The sequence below is a fragment of the Oryctolagus cuniculus genome, chromosome 17 (genome assembly GCF_051225735.1).
Source record: "Oryctolagus cuniculus isolate XC-2025 breed Fujian yellow rabbit chromosome 17, ASM5122573v1, whole genome shotgun sequence".
Classification (NCBI taxonomy): domain Eukaryota; kingdom Metazoa; phylum Chordata; class Mammalia; order Lagomorpha; family Leporidae; genus Oryctolagus; species Oryctolagus cuniculus.
Window position 1 is genome coordinate 19,400,720 of NC_142883.1, and position 18,549 is coordinate 19,419,268.

Sequence of the window (18,549 nt, forward strand, 5' to 3'; positions counted from 1 at the left end):
ACAAGCCCCAGATGCAGCAGACAAGGGAGTGTGGTCTGTGGCTGTGGCCCCTAAGGCTATCTTCGCATGAAGAGTGCGTGTATACATGGGCACGTGCATACACACACACACACACACACACACACACCTTCCAGCATCTCCTGGAGTCCCCTGGGCTGCCCATCTCCCTGGAGTTTCTGGGGTGCAGGCAAGACCTGGCTTCTACTCCCCACCTGGGTCCCCTTTGCTCTTGCCCTGTGCCTGCTGCCTCCTGTCCCCTCCCTTCCCCCAGTGCCCCACCTGCAGCCCGCGGAGACCCTAGCCCACCCCCACTCAGGGAACCCGGTGCCCTAGGCACCCATCAGCAGAGGCCGTGCTGTCAAGGTCCCTGCTGGGAGAGGTGCTCTGCCCCTGTGGTTCCTGGTGTCATCTTCTAAGACATTCCATTGACACACACCCCTCCCCCCTCCCCCCTGCCATGGGAGCAAGGCACAGTCAGGAAGGTGGCCGGGACCCTTCGGGTGGCTCCTGGGCCGTCTGCCTGGGAGTGCTGCTTGAAGGGAGAACATCCTGGGGGAAAGGAGGAGCCCCGGGGCTGGTGTCCCAGGCAGGCTGCAGGCACCCCGGGGGACGGAGAGAGGAAGCAGGTGGGGGCGGGGGGGGGGCAGGGAGCAGGTGGTCGAGGCTGGCGGGAACTTCAGGGACCTTATCCCAAAGCCTTGCCCTTGCCATGGCCAACAGGGACGGACCTGGCAAGTCAGTGGGAGGCTGGGAGCAGAAGGGAGAGTCGGTTGTTGTCTGTCATAAGATACCGAGAGAGACTGTCACCGTGGGGAGGGGAGACGGCTTTTTCTCGGAGTGTGCCTTTCTTCATCCTGCAGACCCGCAGTGGGCCGCCGAGGCTTGCAAACCAGATCGCTCCTAATCCACCTTCCATTTCTGCAGGCAGCGGCCGAAGGGCCCTTAAATCACGGGCAATCACCAGCCTTGTCTCCTGCGCTTAGTCGCTGCTCCGCTCCCCGGAATCTGGCATACGATGGATTCTGGATCTGACTTAAGGCTTTTTCCAAATCCAGGACCTGGGGAATTTTGTTAACAGTGCAATAAAAATAACTTTATGGTGTTACAGGAGGCACACTAAAGACACTGTGTGTGTGTGTGTGTGTGTGTGTGCTGTGCTCTCTCCTTAAAATTAAAAAAAAAAAATTCAGACAATGTTTCTTTAAAAGTCTCCATCTGCAAATCCCATTAGATGTGCATATAAGGTTTCTGGTGATTAATAGTTGCCTGCTCGCGTTTTGGTTGGAGGGGACCTTGTGAGCACGGTTAACCCCTCCCTCTCCTCTCTCACATTTCACTTCAGAAATCTGTCACTCTCTCCCACCGCAGGATTTAAAAGTGGCTCTGGGCTGCGGCCCTCTGCAGGCATTTGCTCGGGGCTCCGGGTGGAGTTTGAGTTTCTTATCAGCTGAGGTGACTGGGCTGGGACAGTGAAAATGTGTAGTGTCCTGGGCGGCCAGTGCGCATGCGCGGGACCCCAGTGAGCAGGCTGCTGTGCCCACCCTGAGTGGTCACAGGTGTGTGTACCTGAAGCTAAAAACTTTAGTTTTGGTTTTTGCTTTGGATCCTGGGGTGAATTTTCTGTTGAACGTTTTCCCCTCCTATTTATTTTTATATATATATTTTTGGCACTTAAAGACATTTGAATATAAAACGTGTAAACAGTCCAACCTTTGGAAGCACGGCGGCGGGCAGCGGGCAGCAGGCAGCGGGCAGCAGATGGATCCCGTGGCCGGCAGCTGCATGAGCAGCGCTCACCCCCCAGCCTCTGTCTGGGGCTGCCTTCGGAACCCTCACTCCGAAGGCAACGGGGCTTCCGGGCTGCCCCACTACCCCCCGACCCCGTTCTCCTTCCACCAGAAGCCAGACTTCCCGGCGACAGCAACGGCCGCGTACCCCGACTTCTCGGCCTCCTGCCTGGCGGCCGCCCCGCACAGCCTACCCCGGGAAGAGCGTGTCTTCAGCGAGCAGCACCCCGCCTTCCCACAGCCCCCCGACTGGCACCTCCCAGTCTCGGAGGCCCGGCGACGGCTCAACCCGGGCCCTGTTGGGGGCTCCAGGGAGATGGGGGCCAGCAGCCCAAGCCTAGTGGACGCCACAGGAAGCCCAGGCGAGGACTACGGGGTGCTTGGGAGCACTGCCAATGAGACAGAGAAGAAATCGTCTCGACGGAAAAAGGAGAGTTCAGGTAGGTGGCCGGGGAGGAGCTCACCATTCCTTTACTGTGTGACCTTGGGGAAGTTACTCACCCTCTCTGAACCTAGGTGCCCTGATTACAAATGTCAAGCAGTACTAACCTGTCCAACCCTAAAAGATTTTGGGGTTTCTTCCACTCAGAGTCCCAGGATTCTTTGATGATGGGAGCCAGGGCTACATCCCCGGCGTTCCTTGTCCCAGGGAGGATGCGCCTGCAGGAGAATGAAACAGGATCAGCAGAGATCTGGGGGGTCAGGGATGGAACCTGGGGGTGCAGACGGACAAGAGCTGGGGAGGGCGCTCCCGCCCTCGGGCTGCCCCTGGGGCATTCTTCTCCTTCCCCTGCCCTGGCTGATTTCCCGAGGTCCCAGAGTGGTCCCAGAGCCTCCGGGAAGTCAGCCAGGACTGAGGCCGAGACCCTGGCCTCCAGAGCCCAGAGGCAGGGCTGGGCTGGGGGAGGCAAAGGGCGAGGAGGGGAGGAGGGCTGAGATTTGGGGCCATCGCCCCTAAGCTGTCACGCTGTAGGCCCAGGCACAGCTCAGCTTGTTGAGGTCTGGCTGCCCCCAGTGGGCTGCCCTGGGAGGCGCCCTCCTGGGTCAGGGGTGCAGGCCTGGGGAGACTCAGTTGCACTGAAGCCCCGGAAGCTGAGGGTGGGGTGAGGCCCCTCCCGGAGGCGGAGCCTGTTGTTCCCCCACCTTCCCAGGAGGCCCTCTGGGCTTCTCTCACTGCCACTCACCTTTCATCTGATTCCCTGTCCCGCCCCAGCCTCCTGTCCTCGCGGACGCCTCTGGGGGACCCTCCCACTGGAGGGCGCCAGTGAGCGCTGAGAATTCTTGGTACTCGATCCGCAGAGCTCTGCTCCCACCTTGTGCCTCTGGCCAAACACTGGGGGTGCGTGGGTGGATAAGCGGGGTCTCCCCAGGGGAGAGGCCTGCAGGGGCTGACAGCAGGCACTGAGCTGGCTCCGTGGAGACCCACGGGTGTTCGAGGGGGAGGCACCAGTGTCTTGATCCTATGCATGTCAAAGAGAGACAGTGTCCAGCTCATCTCGGTTTGCCTGGGATTTTTCCAGCATAGGGACGGAAAGTCCTGTGTCCTGGGAAACCTCTGGGTCCCGGGCCAGCCAGGCGGGGAGACCAGCAGAGAAGTGGGTGCGAGGGCCAGATCCTGTGGCGATTCCAGCATGGTCCTCAGTTAGCAATGACATTGGTCCCTCCAGGGCCCTTTAAATCCCTGCCTGGGGAGTCAGCTGCTTCTCCCTGCCTGGGGACTGGCCACGAATGGGGCGCTGCCTGCACCCCCTCCCCAGGAGCTCTCAGCCCCCCGGCCCTGTGCCTCGTGGAAGAGCCTGCCACTGCGGCTCTTCCCTCTCTGCCCACATCCCGAGCTTTCCAGGGAACGGAGAACCAAGGGCACTGGGAAGAGACAGAAAGCCAAGAGCCGGCTGGGCCCGGGCACAATCTTTCATCATTCTGAGTTGCTGCAAAATCCAGATATGCCATTTTTCCTTTTGGCCACTGGCCGATGGCACCGTGCGAGGGAGTCAGCGCACAGGCCTGGCGCTGACCGCCCCCAGAGCATGCGCTCTGTGTTGACGCCTGGCACTCCTCCTGGGCCTCTGGGCTGTCCTCTGGGGTCCCTTCAGGAGCAGGCTCAGCTCCCATCCGGTTCCAGGCCCGCTCCCTGTGCAGCATGCAAATCCTTGTTACCCGGTTGCTGGATTCTTCTTTTGGAATTTAATGGAAGGAAGGAGGAGGCAGGAAGGTGAGCTTTGCAGGAGCCCGAAGAGACAGGAAAGTGATGAGTAAGGCTCACAACCGACTCCGGGGACCTGGAATTCCGCTCCGGAGAGCCAGACCCACAAAGAACCCCCCCACCCCACCAGGCCTAAGTCACGGGTGGAATCCTCTCTCCATTTAAACTTTTGAGACTATGTCCACTGTGGATTTTTTGCATTGTTTGATTTTTTTAAAAAACAATGGTTGACATAATATTAATGGTGATTGCTGAGGTCTTGGGGCCCTTTCATAACTTCAGCGAAGTTCTTAAGGCCTCGCAGCCTCTGCTCGCCCGGCTGTGAAATGGGGACACCTTCTGCGGCGAGTCTCTGGGAGGGTTCGAGCAGGGATCCAGGCGATCAGCACAGGGCCTGGCCCAGCGTAAGGGTTCAGTCCGTAGCTGCTGCTCACGGTATTGGGCCCATATTTCCTGAATCAGCCTTCAGAACGCAGGGTCTGACAGGGATTTCCGTATTGAGGGGGCCAGTGGAATGGGACGTTCCAAAATTGCTGTCAGAAATCGTGTCTGGAGTAGGAGACGTGGGAAATTCTTGCCATCATCTTGGCCTGAAATTCCAGTTATCATGAGGCAGGAGCTTGGAGCTCAGCGGTCTGGTGGGGAGATTTTGAGGTGGGTTGTGCCTAACAAACACTTCCCATCCTGGCTGGCCCCCCTGACAAAGGAAGAGTGGAATGTCCTCCACTCTCCCCCCACCCCGCCAGCCCCTGCTGCTCCCCCGCGTCCCCACTGGAAGCTGGAGCTGATTGGATCCAGTACGCAACCAGGAGACCTGAGACCCTCCCCATTCGTTCACTGCGTGCGTAGAGCCGACTTGGAGACTGGGGGGGGGGGGGGGGGGGGGCATGTTATCTTACCCTCACCACTCCCTGACCCCGGCCATGGGTGTTAAAGACCCCTGCTGGCCCGACAGCTGCGAGGCCACTGCTGTTGTTGTTCCCCCTCGCTGTCTTGCTACCGTGGTCGTCTTTAATTTATGGGAACAAGGGATTTCGCGGCGATTTCCTGACGGGTTCAAGGGAAGGTTGCGTGTGATCCGCCAGGCTACAGGTGAATGGGCTCGGCCGCCCGGGCCAGCCGCCTGCTCGCTCTCGCGCTGGCGCTGCCCTCCCGCGCGGCCGCCCCCACCTTTCCTCAGCCTCCGTGTGTCCCACTCTCCTTCCACTTCCTGCTAATTCACACCCTGGGAGGCAGCAAGCAATGGCTCAAGTAGTTGGGTCCCTGCTACCCAGGTAGGAGACCTGGACGGGGTTCCAGGCTCTTGGTTTTGGCCTGGTGGAACCCTAGTTGCAGATGGAGGATCTCTCTCTCTCTCTCTCTCTCTCTCTCTCTCTCTCTCACTCTGCCTTTCAAATAAATCGTCCAGGTTGGAGCATACGATGAGGTTTCCTTCTCTATAAGCCTGAGCGCTATCCCACTGTATGTCTACACTGCATTTTCCTCCTTTATTTGTTCATGGACATTTAGGTTATTTCCACTTCTTGGCAGCTGTGGACGGCGTGGCCGTGATGTGGATGTGTAAATCTCTCTTGGAAATCACCTTTTTTATTCTCCTGGGCGGCCCATTGAGTTTATCCTTAAGCATTTTGGTTTTCAGAGGCTCCTGTGAATGGGACCGTCTTCTCGATTTCCCTCGGGTTGCTCGCGGGTAGCCCACAGAAACGCGGCTGACCTTGTGTGTCGTTTTGTAGGCTGCAACTTTGCTGACCTCAGCTATGAGGCTGTGCCTCCTCTGCAGGTGGAATCCGTAGAGATTTCCACAAACAAGCTCCTGTCATCTGCAAACGGAATCATTTCACTTCTTCCTTTCACATTCAGATGCCTTTTATTTCTTTCCTTTTTTAGAAAAAGATTTATTTATTTATTTGAAAGGCAGAATTACAGAGAGGCAGAGCCAGAGAGAGAGAGAGAGAGAGCGAGAGCGAGCGAGCTTCTTCATCCGCTGGTTCACTCCCCAGATGGCCACAACGGCCAGAGCTGTGCTGATCTGAAGCCAGGAGTCTCCCATGCAGGTGTAGGGGCTCAAGGACTTGGGCCATCCTCTACTGCTTTCCCAGGCCACAGCAGAGAGCTGGATCGGAAGTGGAGCAGCCGGGACTAGAACTGGCGCCCATACAGGATAGCAGCACAGCAGGTGGCGGCTTCACCCACTACACTGTAGCGACGGCCCCTCTTTCTTTTCTCTTACCTGATTGGCTAGTACTTCCAGTGCGCTCTTGAACGATGTGGCGAGAGTGGGCATCCTCGCCTTGTTCTGATCTAAGAGAAAAAGCTCCCCATTCGCCACCACTGAGCGTCACGTCGGCGGTGGGCGTTCACATGGAGACTTTACGATGTTGGGGCAATTTCTTCCTGGGTGTCCAGGAATCCTTTCTTGCCCTCCCTTCCCACACACATGGAGCTGCAAACCACAGCTGGCGTTGCCTCCAGAGTTAGAGGTGCATGCTGCTGCCTCTCCCCCCAAAATCGACATGCCTGGGGGCGGGAGTGGCACGTGGATCATCTGTTCAGACTCCCTACACCTAGCGAAACCTCCATAACCAGGCCTGGCAGTCGGCCGTTCAATCCCCCCACCCCCCGCCCCCGCCAGTGGGTGCGCTGCCTGGCCTGAGTGTCCAGGACTTTCACAGTTCCACTTATGAGAAGGGCTTTCAGAAAGCCAGGCTGCAGCCATAAAACCAGCCCTGGGTCAGAGTGAGTGCTGGGCTCAGAAGACACACGAACACCCACGTGCAGACTGGGCAGAGTCTGCAGGAGCCCTCCACGGGCTCACGTGTGGAGACAGATATGCAGCCTCCATCTTCCAAGTCTCCCCAGATGCTGGCAGCGTCCCAGCTTGCCCACGCTCAGAGCTTGGCCATGCAGAGTGACCCGAGCTCGGTCAGAGCCTTGGCCATGTGCTGCCAGCCAGGCCCGGGCCGCTGCAGACCTGGGCAGGGCGTGCTTTGAGGAGGCTGTCCCTCCTGTGCCCTGAGCCCTCCTGACCCAATCCCAGAACCCCCTGGGAAAGGAAGAATCCTTAAGGCTCAGAGGGACCAGTGTGGGAGAAAAGAGCGCACTTTCCCCCTTGGCCCGTGGCTCTCCCGGCGTCCCCTGCCTCCTGGCTCCAGGCCCTGCCCCTCCTCCTCTGTGAGAGATGGGAGCCCAGGCCGGGACCTCAGGCCTCACCAGCACCAATCCTGTGACCGGGCCTGCTCAGGCTCCTGACCAGGTGGTCAGAAAGTTCTGGGCGAAGTAACTTCTTGCCATGGTAGCTGGATCTTGACCAGCCTCCAAGTCCAAAGTGCCCCTGGGCCCTGAGAAGGTCAGCCAGGGGCTGCCTCAGCTCTGCCCACTGCCCTGTGCTGCCAGGGGCCCAGGGGCCCTGCCCGGCTCACCTGTTGCTCTGGCTTCAATGCAGCAGGGGCACCTGGGCCCAGAGAGGTGGGGTGAGTCAGAGGCAAAACAGCCCCTTCCTCTCAAGAGGCAGGACCCAGGGCCAGCCCCTGTCCAGTCCTCCTCTCCTCCCCGACCCAGCTCCGACCTCTGGCCAGGGCCCACCCCCACCCGTCACTTCACCTCATCTGACCCTGTCTCTGCACACGATGCAAGGTAGAGGGACGGAGTGAGTAGTAAGCCTGGGTCCGGGAGCCCACACTTCCACTGGTGACAGCTGAGGGCGACATCTGGACGCATAAACACAAAGGCCAGTGTCGTCCGGGCCTCCCCCAGCCCCTCTCAAAGGTTGCTGCTGCTCCCCTTTCCCTGCCGCTTCTCTGCCCCTCGCCTCCGACTCCCCTCCCACGTCCCCACACTCCATCTCATCGTGCAGCTTGGCCCAGGCTCCATCACCGCTGCCCATCCTCCCTGTCCCACCCCACCTGGGACTCTGGGCAAAATCCACTCCAACACCAGGCATCCCCATTCTAGAAGAGTTTAAGTATCTCCCAGAAAACACACCCTGCATTCCCCAGCCCCACTGCTGGCTTCTCAAAGAGGCTGAGAGGCGCCCACAGCAGAGGGAACGGGCCTGGACATGGGGTGGGGGGGACAGGATCGCCTCGGGAGACCAGGGAGAGTGGCCAGCTGGTCCCGGGGTGGCTCCATCCAAGTCTCTCCCCTCTGCATGAGCAGATTGTCCTGAAGCTGAAGGTAGCAGACCTGGTGAGAAGCTGACGTGGCCACGTAGCAAGAGCCCCGGGAGCCAGCCTCGCCTACTGACATCACCCCCCAAACATGCCTTCCCCTGCTCTCCCCGGGGAGTCCCAGGAACACAGAGCTGAAGTGGACACAGCCTCCCAGTGCAACGTGTGGCTGTAGCCCTGGTCTGGTTCTGGGAGCCTTGGGCAAGCCATTTCATCTCAGGGTCTTAATTTTCTCCTCTGTTCAATGGGCTGATGTGGCCCTTACCTCACAGAACAATTAAGACCAAACCATGGGAAGTAGCCCTGTAGTGTGGACACAGCTTCCCGTCAAGAAAATGCGGGTTCCATGGTCGGCTCCGCTGCTCACTAGGCTAATCCTCCACCTTGCAGCGCCGGCACACCGTGTTCTAGTCCCGGTCAGGGCACTGGATTCTGTCCCGGTTGCCCCTCTTCCAGCCCAGCTCTCTGCTGTGGCCAGGGCATGCAGTGGAGGATGGCCCAAGTGCTTGGGCCCTGTACCCCATGGGAGACCAGGAGAAGCACCTGGCTCCTGCCATCGGATCAGCGCGGTGCACCAGCCACAGCGCGCTGGCTGCGGCAGCCATTGGAGGGTGAACCAACGGCAAAGGAAGACCTTTCTCTCTGTCTCTCTCTCTCTCACTGTCCACTCTGCTTGTCAAAAAAAAAAGAAAGAAAAAAAAAGAAAATGCGGGTTCCAGCCCCAACCCTGGCGCTAGTCTGTTGCATGTCCTTAAGGGAGTCCTGAACCTTCTCCAGGCTCGCCCAGGAAATGAAAAGGCTGCAGCGGATCATCTCAAGCCTCCTGGAGCTTTATTACTCTATGAATCTGCTGCATACGTGCAAATCCAAAAGCAGCTGCTCCCGGGGCCGGGGGCCGGAAGTCAGTGGCAAATCACCGCTCTCCTCGGGGTTCATGGCTGTTCTTGTGGCTTCGGAGAGCAGTCTGTGGTGAGGGGCGGGCCATGTGCCATTGGGTCTGACTGAAGCCCCCCGTGGCCCCGATGAAGCTGTCTGCTCACTTTGGAAGCCCCGCCCCACGTGACAGCTCCTTCTGAAATGGTTTGCCTCGCAGGGTGTAAAAGCTCGCGGTGGAAACCGCAGTCACACACACATCCTGTTTGCATTTCTCTGGGCACAGTCAACTGCTCCCTCGTGGCCCTGCTTGATCCTGAGGCCGTGCAGGGGCTGGGGAGCGGGGGGGGGGGGGTCTCCTCCAGCTGAGACCTTGCATCCTGCCTCTGAGTGCGCCTGGAAGCGGCACCAGCCGCCCCGGAGAGAGAAACACCAGGAAGACTGAAGTGGATGGTCATCCGGGTCACATCTGGCCACGGCCCTGGAAGCACGGACTGCCGAAGGGCTGACGCAGTAGTGGCTGATGGTGGCCACAGAGCTACGAAGAGACACAGAAAAGTAGGAGAGTGGGGAAAAGAGCCGAGAGGCCAGCCGTGTGAGAGCCGGCCCCTTCGCACAGGTCTGGACACGGGCGCCTGACGACGCAGCTTACTGGAGCCCCGCCGGGAACCATCTCTGCACCATCGTCTCCCGGGGACCTTTTCCGAGGGCCCTTTCAGTGGCAAACGCATGCCAGGCACCCGAGCTGGGGGCCAACCCTCGGCACGGCTCTCCCGTTACCTCCTCCCCAGCCTGTGTCACAGTGGGCACAGCTGTTCCCGTGGTGTAGACAGGAAGCTGAGGCTCAGGAAACGCCTCTTTGGAGCCAGCACCTTTGGGTGTCAAGGCCCAGCTCTCAGCAGGGCCTCAGATGCCTCTGCAAGAGTGAGCGCCCTGCACTCGGCCAGGGTGAGGAGAGGGAGGGTCCCCGGCCTGGCCTCCATCTTTGGGCTGAGGACGTGGGAAGGATGGAGGGGCAGTGGCGCTTTGGAACGACGAACGCACATGGCCAGCCCTCGGCTCTGGCCACAGGGAGGAACCAGGAGCTGAAACGAGAACTCAGAGTTCAAGACCAGGCATTCTCAACAGAAGGGAGGGGCGGGGGGGAGAAGGAAGAGGATTTGTGTGTAGGGCACAAACTCTGCCACCAATTTCCCAGGGGTGAAAGAATGTAAACCAAACCCATTCTTCTGTACACGGGGAAACTGAGGCCCAGAGAGGGGAGAGAGGCGTCTGGGGAAGGAAGCAGCTCTCTATTGGGGCTGTGAGTTATTTCCATGCGTGTGGGGGGGGAGGTGCACGAACTGCACACCTGAGCTGGCAGACCCAACACCCCCAGCCAGAAATGGCAAGAAAGTACTCGTGGCTTTTCTGGGTGCTTCTGTTCAATGCTGGTGAATAGGGTGCCGTTTTTCTCCCATTGCAGAACAAGGGGACCTTAGCTTCCACTGCAGGGTTCAGAGTTCGGGTGCAACACTCCCAGTGTCTTCAGAGCTCCCAACAGCAAGGGAGGCTTATCCCGTTCTGGAAGCTGGGGACCGACGGGGTCTCTCGCCCACCACTAGTAGGTGTGAGTCGCTGAGGTCTTCCGTTCCTAACCCAGGCTGCTTCTCAGCATTCATTTCCTCTGGAAGTAGGCTCTGAAGCCGCAGGGTCTACACTGGACACGCAGAGTCAGGGCAGGAGAAGTGGGTAGGGGGCTTGGCTTGCCCACCCGGCCAATGCAAAAGCAGCCCTCCTGGGGCTTTCTAGGGAAGGGGGCTCAGGACGCCATGGGCTCCTAGCACACCCAGGCAGGCCACAGGGAGCCCCGGGAGCCCTGGTGGTAGAGATGGGGAGAAGCCGTGAGCTAACTTCAGGGAAGCCAGTGGGAAGACAGGGCATCTGACGCCAGGGCTGTGGGCCTCAGCTCCAGGCAGGTAGATCGGGGTTCAGTTTCTGGGCTTCTCTAAGGCCGCTTCTTCTCAGCACAGAGCAAGACCAACAAATGCTCAGCAGGGCCCTCGTGTGGGCCTGGGTCAGGAGCACCAAGGGTCAAATGCGGGGGTGGGGGTGGGGGGGGCGTAGTCTCCCCAGAGAGGGAGCTTGCAATGAGACTGTCCTCACACAGGGTGTGCAGTGCAGAAGGGGCAACCACCGGGCCCCCTCACAGGGCGCTGGAGGTTGTGGGTGAGAGCGGGGAACATCCAGCAGTGTCCAGCCCTTAGCTGGCGGCTCACGGAGTTGCAAGCACCCAGTATGTTTCGTGTTTACCGACATTTTCTACACATATTAGCTCTTCCTAGGAACCCTCGGAACTGGGTGCTCTATTTGCCCCAATTTCTTGATGAAACTGAGGCCCAGAGAGAGAAAGCAGCTGCCTCAAAACCTCCATCAAGGTCATCAGGATTCAGACCTCCGGGCTGCCGACTCGACGAGGCCGTGGCAGGCAGGCCTGGGGCACTATGAAGCAGGCTGGGGACAGCAGGAGGTCGTGAAACGACCCCCGCCCCAGCCACACCCGGAATTTAAGCCGCTGCCCGTGTTTCCTGGCCCGCGGGCCAGGACGTGCTCCGGGAAGGCCTTCCATCCGCTGCGTGACCCACACTCCCGGGCCCGCAGCCAGGACAGGGCGCGGTGCCGGCACCGGCCAAGGCCGGAGGACTCCTCCGGGACCCCGGCTCGGGGCTGCTCGTCCTTCCCCTCCGGCCCACGCTCCCGCTTCCGGAGGGGTCTGGGCCTGCCTTCTCTGCCGGGAGGGGCGGGGGGGGGGTGGACACAGGGACCGCCGGCCAGGCAGCCCGCGCCCGGAAACTCGCCCCCATTCCCTGCTCCCGTGGCTGCGGACGACCAACCCCGATCAGGCTTGGGTCCCTGGGCGTCGGGGCCACACCGAGCCCCTCCGCCCGCTCATGTTTGCGGGGCCGCGGCGGCGCGCCCACTCTCCTGCAGGCGCGGGGCGCGAACGCGCAGTTGCGGGGTGGGCCTCGCGGCGCGCCGCCAAGCCGCCCACCTGGGACTTCTCCCAGGCTTCCGTGCAGCGTGGCGCGGGGCGGAGGGCCAGGAAACCGAAATGCAAAGGGATTGAGTGGAAAGCAGAGGAAGCGGTGAGACGGGAAGCAGCCAGGCTCGGAGTCCCACACTGGGTGGCCGGGTTGCTGTGGGGTTTCCGCCTGCCCTCCCCCGCGCGGTTTGGCTGCTTCACCGAGGGCGCGGGCAGGCCCCTGACTTACGTCATCCTCGTCTGATTCCCTCCAGCTGCAGTCCAGGTGGGCCTGGACCCGGCCTCGGAGAACAAAGGCTGCCCCCCACCCCCGCCCCCACCCCAGCAAGGTGGAGGTAAAGCACCTGCCTGAGCCACGGCCTCACGGAATGAAAGAGCCGTGCGTGGGAGCCTGGCGTGAACGGCTCTGGTTGCGTTCACGCCACGCGGGCGCGAGTTGTGCGGGTGGATGGGGCTCCTCCCCACGCCCTCCACGGGCCACCACTGCTGAAGGGAAGGGGAGGCGCCTCGGCCCTGCAGCCCTTTCACCTGCGGGGCATTTCAGGGCTTCTAAACCCTCCCTGCCACGCCTTTGCACCCGTGTGTGGGGCAACCCTTCTGGGTTTGGTTCCTGCCACTTACTGGCTGGATGCGCTGGGACAAAACTTCTCCACATTAGTTTTCTGGTCTCCAAACTGGGATTAACCCTAGATCAGCTGGTTGGGTTATTGTGAGGATTCCGTGGTTGAGAGCCTGGCCCAGGGGCCTGTGCTGCAGCGCACGGGGGTTAAGCACCTGTTGGAGTCTCAGCTGCTCTGATACTAGCTCCCTGCTAATGGGCCTGGAAAAGCAGCAGCAGATGGCCCAAGTGCGTGGGCTCCTGCCACCTGCATGGGAGACCCTGGTGAAGGTCATGGCTCCTGATTGCATCTATTTGGGGAGTGAACCAGCAGATGGAAGATCTCTGTCCCTCTGGCTCTGTAACTCTTTCAAATAAATAAAATACATCTTAAAAAAAAAAAAAAAAAAGGAAAGAAAGCTAGCAAGCAAGCCCGGCACAGGGTGTGCCCGTGGCTCTGTTGGCAATGATGTGTCTAACCGAGAGCCTTTTCCCGGGAACCCCACGGCCTTGCAGACTTGGCCCTTGGGCCCAGTTGGAGCAGGCCCTGCGATTCCACGCCTCTACCAGCTGCTCGGCAATTCGGATGCTGCTGGCTGCCCCTGGAGATCTTGTCACATCTCCCCCCACAAGCCGCAGCCCCTGGTGATGCCACGTGGGGAGGAGTGCTGGGCGGCGGAGATCATTAAAGATGCTTTGGGAGTTGACAGGAGAGGTTAAAGTGGGGGACGCCTGAGGCTGGGACCCGAAACGCTTGCCGGCTGTCGCGGGGGTCAGACACTAGAGGAGATGAAGGGGAAGAGGAGCATCTTCCTCGGCCTCCCTCGGAGATCAGAGACTGGGGGAGGCTGCCGAGGACACACCTCAGGGCACGGGCGCCCCCGAGGCTCACGTCTTCCCATTTGGGGTCCTGTCTCCCCCAGACACCCAGGACAACCGTGGGAAGTCGGACGGCAGCAGCAAAGCCCGCAAGGAGAGGACGGCCTTCACCAAGGAGCAGCTGCGGGAGCTGGAGGCCGAGTTCGCGCACCACAACTACCTGACGCGGCTCCGGAGATACGAGATCGCCGTGAACCTGGACCTGTCCGAGCGGCAGGTGCGGCCCCTCCTCTTGGCTGCCCCCTCCCCTGCACCCGACTCCCACTCCAGACCTTCTTCACCTTCTCCCCCGACCCTGACCTGTGCGTCTCAGCTCTGGCTGTGCCCATGCATCACCTAGAGACGTGAACCCCACCTCGACCAGGCTCGGCCGCTGGGCACCGTCTCCATTGGTCTGGACCAAGCCCGGGTGTCCTCCTGGCTCAGTGATTGAAATGGCATCATGTGCAGTCAGGGGTGAAGCTTCTAATCCAGTGATTCCCCAGACTCGGTGGGCCTGGGAGTCACTGAGGTGCTTGTTCAGACACGGTCAGGAGCTTCCAGGTTTGCAGTTGCAATGAGTGGGCCCGGGAATCTGGACTTCTACTAAGTTTGCTGGGTGGGGTGACGGTGCAGCTGGCTCCTGGAGCACTCAGAAAAGCTTCTGTGATCCTGTGCTTGAGCTTTCCCTCGGTGCCTCCCAGCCCACCCACCCCCATGCTCTGGTGTGGAGCAATAATAATTAATAATAATAATAATAATAATAATTGATAGCAGCTTTCAGTTGACACAGCACTAGTGCTGGGTTTGGAATCAGAATATTTTTTTTTTTTTTTGACAGGCAGAGTGGACAGTGAGAGAGAGACAGAGAGAGAAAGGTCTTCCTTTTGCCGTTGGTTCACCCTCCAATGGCCGCCGCTGCAGCCGGCGCACCGCGCTGATCCGATGGCAGGAGCCAGGAGCCAGGTGCTTTTTCCTGGTCTCCCATGGGGTGCAGGGCCCAAGCACCTGGGCCATCCTCCACTGCACTCCCTGGCCATAGCAGAGAGCTGGCCTGGAAGAGGGGCAACCGGGACAGAATCCGGCGCCCCGACCGGGACTAGAACCCGGTGTGCCGGCGCCGCAAGGCGGAGGATTAGCCTATTGAGCCACGGCGCCGGCGGAATCAGAATATTTTGATCCAAATCCTGCTGCTACCCTTCCTGGCCCTGTGACCTCACGTAGGTCACAGGATTGTATCCCGGCCTGTGGGTGCCAATGAGGCTAAGATGAGCAGAGCTGTCTAAATTGCACCATGCAATTCTTTTTTGAAGATTTATTTATTTATTTGAAAGGCAGAGTGACAGAGAGAGGGAGAGAGCCACAGAGAAAAGGAGACAACACACACACACACACACACACACACACAGAATCTTTCATTCACTGGTTTATTTCCCAAATGGCCACAAGAGCTAGGAGCCTGGAACTCCATCCTGGTCTCCCACATGGGTGCCGAGGGCCCAAGCACTTGGGCCACCGTGACTGCCCTCCCAGGCAGCAAGCTGGGTGGGAAGCTCGGGCAGCCAGGACTCAAGCTGGCACTGCAGCCGTGGCTTAGCCTACCGTGCCACAACACCAGCCCCGCAGAGTGAATTCCAGGCAGACAAGAAGCCAGGCCTCTGGGCAGGCACTGCGGCCTCCCTATAGTCTCAGGTTCTGGGGCCTTTGTGGGAAGTGAGAGCAAGATCAGGTTTCCTGGGGCCAGCGCTGTGGTGTAGCAGGTTAAGCTTCCGCCTGTGGTGCCGGCATCCCATATGGGCGCTGGTTCAAGTCCCGGCTGCTCCATTTCTGATCCAGCTCTCTGCTGTAGCCTGGGAAAGCAGTAAAAGATGGCCCATGTCCTGGGGCCCCTGCACCCATGTGGGAGACCCGGAAGAAGCTCCTGGCTCCAGGCTTCGGATCAGCACAACTCCGGCCTTTGTGGCCATCTGGGGAGTGGATCAGCAGATGAAAGACCCCTCTCTCTCTCTCTCTCTCTCTCTCACTCCCTCTCTCTATCTGTAACTCTGCTTCTCAAATAAATAAATCTTTAAAAAGAAAAAACAGCCAGGTTTCCCACCGGGCTCCCTGGAGCTGCGCCCTGGCTGGCGTGGGCTTCGGCTTGGGAAGGGGTGCCCCCAGCCGCCCTGGGTGACTGGGCTCCTTTGCTTCCTCCCTCAGGTCAAGGTGTGGTTCCAGAACCGAAGGATGAAGTGGAAACGTGTGAAGGGAGGTCAGCCCATCTCCCCCCACGGGCAGGACCCCGAGGACGGTGACTCTGCAGCCTCACCCAGCTCGGAGTAAGGCTCCCCCCGGAGGAAAAAAGCTGAGAGCTGAGCCCCCTGCACACAGCCCGAGCCCAGTCCCACTTTCACCCTCTCCCTGGCCACCCCAGGGCGGCCTCTCCACATCTGGCATTGACTCTTGGATGCGAAGGCGCCCAGCATTCCTGGGAGCCTGAGGCTTCCCAGAACGCTCTGTCCAGCACTGCTCCACGTTAGCTGCGCCCTCGCCAGGGCCTGAGCTTCCCACACTCTGGTGGAATCATCCAGCATCTACTGGAGCGGCCGAATCTGGAAGCAGCCCCGGGGACACTGGTTCCCGGGGATCTCTTGGCCGCCACCCACACCTCCTCCTGCAGTCTTCCGTCTGCACCAGCCAGGCCTCCTCCGGGTCTGGACGCCACCTGGCCTGCAGGGAGAGGAGTCCGCCTACAGCTGGCGCCCCGTAAACAGCAAAGGTTCCCCAAGAAAGGAAGCGCTGGTGGCGCGTACCCTGGCCCAGCTTTCCTCCTGGCTCCATGTCTGAGGCTTTGGGGGTCCTTAGCTGTCCCCAAGCCCCAGGGGAAATCTGTCAGAGGATGAAGGATGGCAGCCTCTCGTCTGCAGCTCAGAAACCCGCCCCTGCTCCAGATCCAGTGGCCACGCGTCTTAACCGGGAAAAGACCGAGACATCGCCTGCTGTAGATCCCCCAGGCCCGGCCATGCTGGCATCACAGGTGGCTGGGAAGGAGCCAGGCCCACGTAGCCGAGACTGCCAGGCAGCGACCACCAGAAGTGGAGCAGAGACTCCTTTTCATGCACTGTCTCTGGATTGAGATGCTGCCAGGTGCTCCCCCTGTGAAAGGCCGGAAAGTGGCCGCTGTGTCATAAATAAGGGGACATCATGTGACAGCCGCCAGCTGAGGCCCAGGGCCAGGGAGCCCTGGAGTAGAAGGTTCTCCAGCCATAGTGTGCTGTGCTCTCCCAGGAATCTGACTGCGGGCGGCCCCGGACAGCAGCCCCTCTCCCCCACCCTGTGCAGTCAGCCCCTCCCGTCCCGTGTGCTCCTGTAACGCTGCCCCTGTGGGAGGCTCACGTGTTGCCAGGACTTCTGTGCACGCCTCTGGGGGACTGAAAGCCCAAGGGTGCCTGCAGCCTGGGACGGAGACGCCCCTGCCTGCCCCGGCGCCTTCTCCCAGCCGCAGCCGCTGCTGCAGACAGAGGTCAGCAAGAGTTTGGAGCTCTGGTGTGGGGATGTAATCACCCACGTGTAAAAATAACTGCGCCTCCCACCCCAGAAAGGACAAGAGCTGTGAGGGTGATTGCCAGACGAGATGGCTGGTTAGAGGGTGTGTGATTTTTTTTCTAAAGCATACTTCATATATTTTCTTAAGATTACATCAATCTAGCTATGCGAGGACAATTTGTAAGAAAACTCTTGGAGAAATAAAATCAATTAAAAAAAGCAAAGTTCCCAGGCCTTTTTCTCTGCAGAGCTGAGAGCCACAGTTCTGTGGGCAGCCTTCAGATTCTCAGCCAATACCCGGCCTGAGGTGTCTGGAGGAAAACGAGAAAAAAGGACAAACCACGCGAGGAACAATGTCCCCAATGCTGTGTCTTTGTTTTTATTTTTCAATTGGAAGGCAGAGAAACATGGATGGACACACAGATCTTCCATCCACAGGGACTTCCGGTTTTCCTTGTCTGTCCTGAGCGTTCCTGCTCTGTCCCACAACACTTTGCCCTCACAGCTGGTTCCCAAGGATTCCTTGTTCCCGACTCCTCGCTCTGCCCCGAGATGATCCCATCTGCCTAGTTTTTTTTTTTTTTTTTAATGTGGTAAGATATACAGAACATTAAAGCCACCATGTTAACCATTTTTCATTGCTCAGTGGCGGTAAGTACATTCACACACCGTCCCCACCAGCCACTCCAGGACTTCCTCATCTCATACGGCAGCTCTGTGCCCACTGAAAACACTCGCCCCCCATCTCCTCCCTCCATTCACCTACATTTAGTGTTGACTCCGGTCGGCCTCTGTTCTGAGTGCTTTACATGTATCAACTAAGGGAATTCTCTCTGCGCCCTAAGAGATGGCACTACTGTTCCCGATTCACAGATGAGGTGACCGAGGCAGAGAGACCCTAAGGAAGCTAAGGCTTCATAGTTGGGGGCTGCAGTGGGTCGGATCATTGGGCCCAATCATCTTCTTCCCTCTCTGGGGAAATAACCTCCTGGCCTGTTGCCCCGTGATGCACCTGCTGTGGGAGGGGTGTCCTGCCCCACCTCACTGACAACAGGCTGCCTCTGTGACCTGCTTTGGCCAACTCACTGTGAGTAGAGGTGAAGTTGCTCTGTCCACGTACGCAGAGTCATCGTGTGGCTCTCACATTCTCTGTGCCCCTGCACGAGGCTGAGATGGGGGTTCCCCCTTTAACCTGCCTCTGTAACGAGAAAGATGTAGAGCAAAGCTACAGCTGGCCCCAGGGCCTTTTTGTGTGCCAGTAAGGATGTATAAGTGTGCTGGGGTCATGGGTCACAGGTGCACAACCTCAGAAAGCTCCAGTGAAGAGCCAGCCACTCCAGGCCCAGGCCCATACTTCCCTGCCCCCAGTGTGGGAGCTGGGGTTTCCGATGTAGTGGCCTACTGCCCTTTGCTGCCTTGGAGGACCCCTCGGATGCAGCCTATCTACAGGGAAAGCCCCGTCCCCCCAGTGGGGCTACTACTCTGCTGCTTGGGTCAGCTGCGTCCCATAGGAGAGT

At 59.4% G+C, this 18,549-nt stretch overlaps 1 protein-coding gene and 1 long non-coding RNA gene across 3 annotated transcripts; one reads left to right on the forward strand and one right to left on the reverse strand.

Moving 5' to 3' along the window:
• The first annotated feature begins 1,335 nt into the window (after positions 1 to 1,335).
• MEOX1 (mesenchyme homeobox 1) lies at positions 1,336 to 17,665 on the forward strand. Of its 2 annotated transcripts, none has more exons than XM_002719424.6 (3): positions 1,336 to 2,227; positions 13,573 to 13,745; positions 15,707 to 17,665. In XM_002719424.6, the coding sequence occupies exons 1-3, from the start codon at positions 1,759 to 1,761 to the stop codon at positions 15,827 to 15,829; spliced, it is 765 nt and encodes a 254-aa protein (XP_002719470.3). In that variant the 5' UTR covers positions 1,336 to 1,758; the 3' UTR covers positions 15,830 to 17,665. The 2 variants fall into 2 exon arrangements, with proteins under 2 accessions (XP_002719470.3, XP_089174124.1); XM_089317998.1 differs by lacking the exon at positions 1,336 to 2,227 and adding an exon at positions 12,673 to 13,010.
• Positions 8,978 to 12,666, reverse strand: LOC149121122 (uncharacterized). The gene is made up of 2 exons (XR_016224118.1): positions 12,400 to 12,666; positions 8,978 to 9,567 (listed from the first exon to the last, which is right to left on the reverse strand). It is a non-coding gene; the product is annotated as an uncharacterized LOC149121122 (long non-coding RNA).
• Positions 17,666 to 18,549: the final 884 nt, after the last annotated feature.

Coding starts and splice junctions, on each gene's coding strand:
- MEOX1 (XM_002719424.6), top strand. CDS start 1,759: ATGGATCCCGTGGCCGGCAGCTGCATGAGCAGCGCTCACCCCCCAGCC. Junction 2,228..13,572: donor ACGGAAAAAGGAGAGTTCAG/GTAGGTGGCCGG, acceptor TGTCTCCCCCAG/ACACCCAGGACAACCGTGGG. Junction 13,746..15,706: donor TGGACCTGTCCGAGCGGCAG/GTGCGGCCCCTC, acceptor TTCCTCCCTCAG/GTCAAGGTGTGGTTCCAGAA.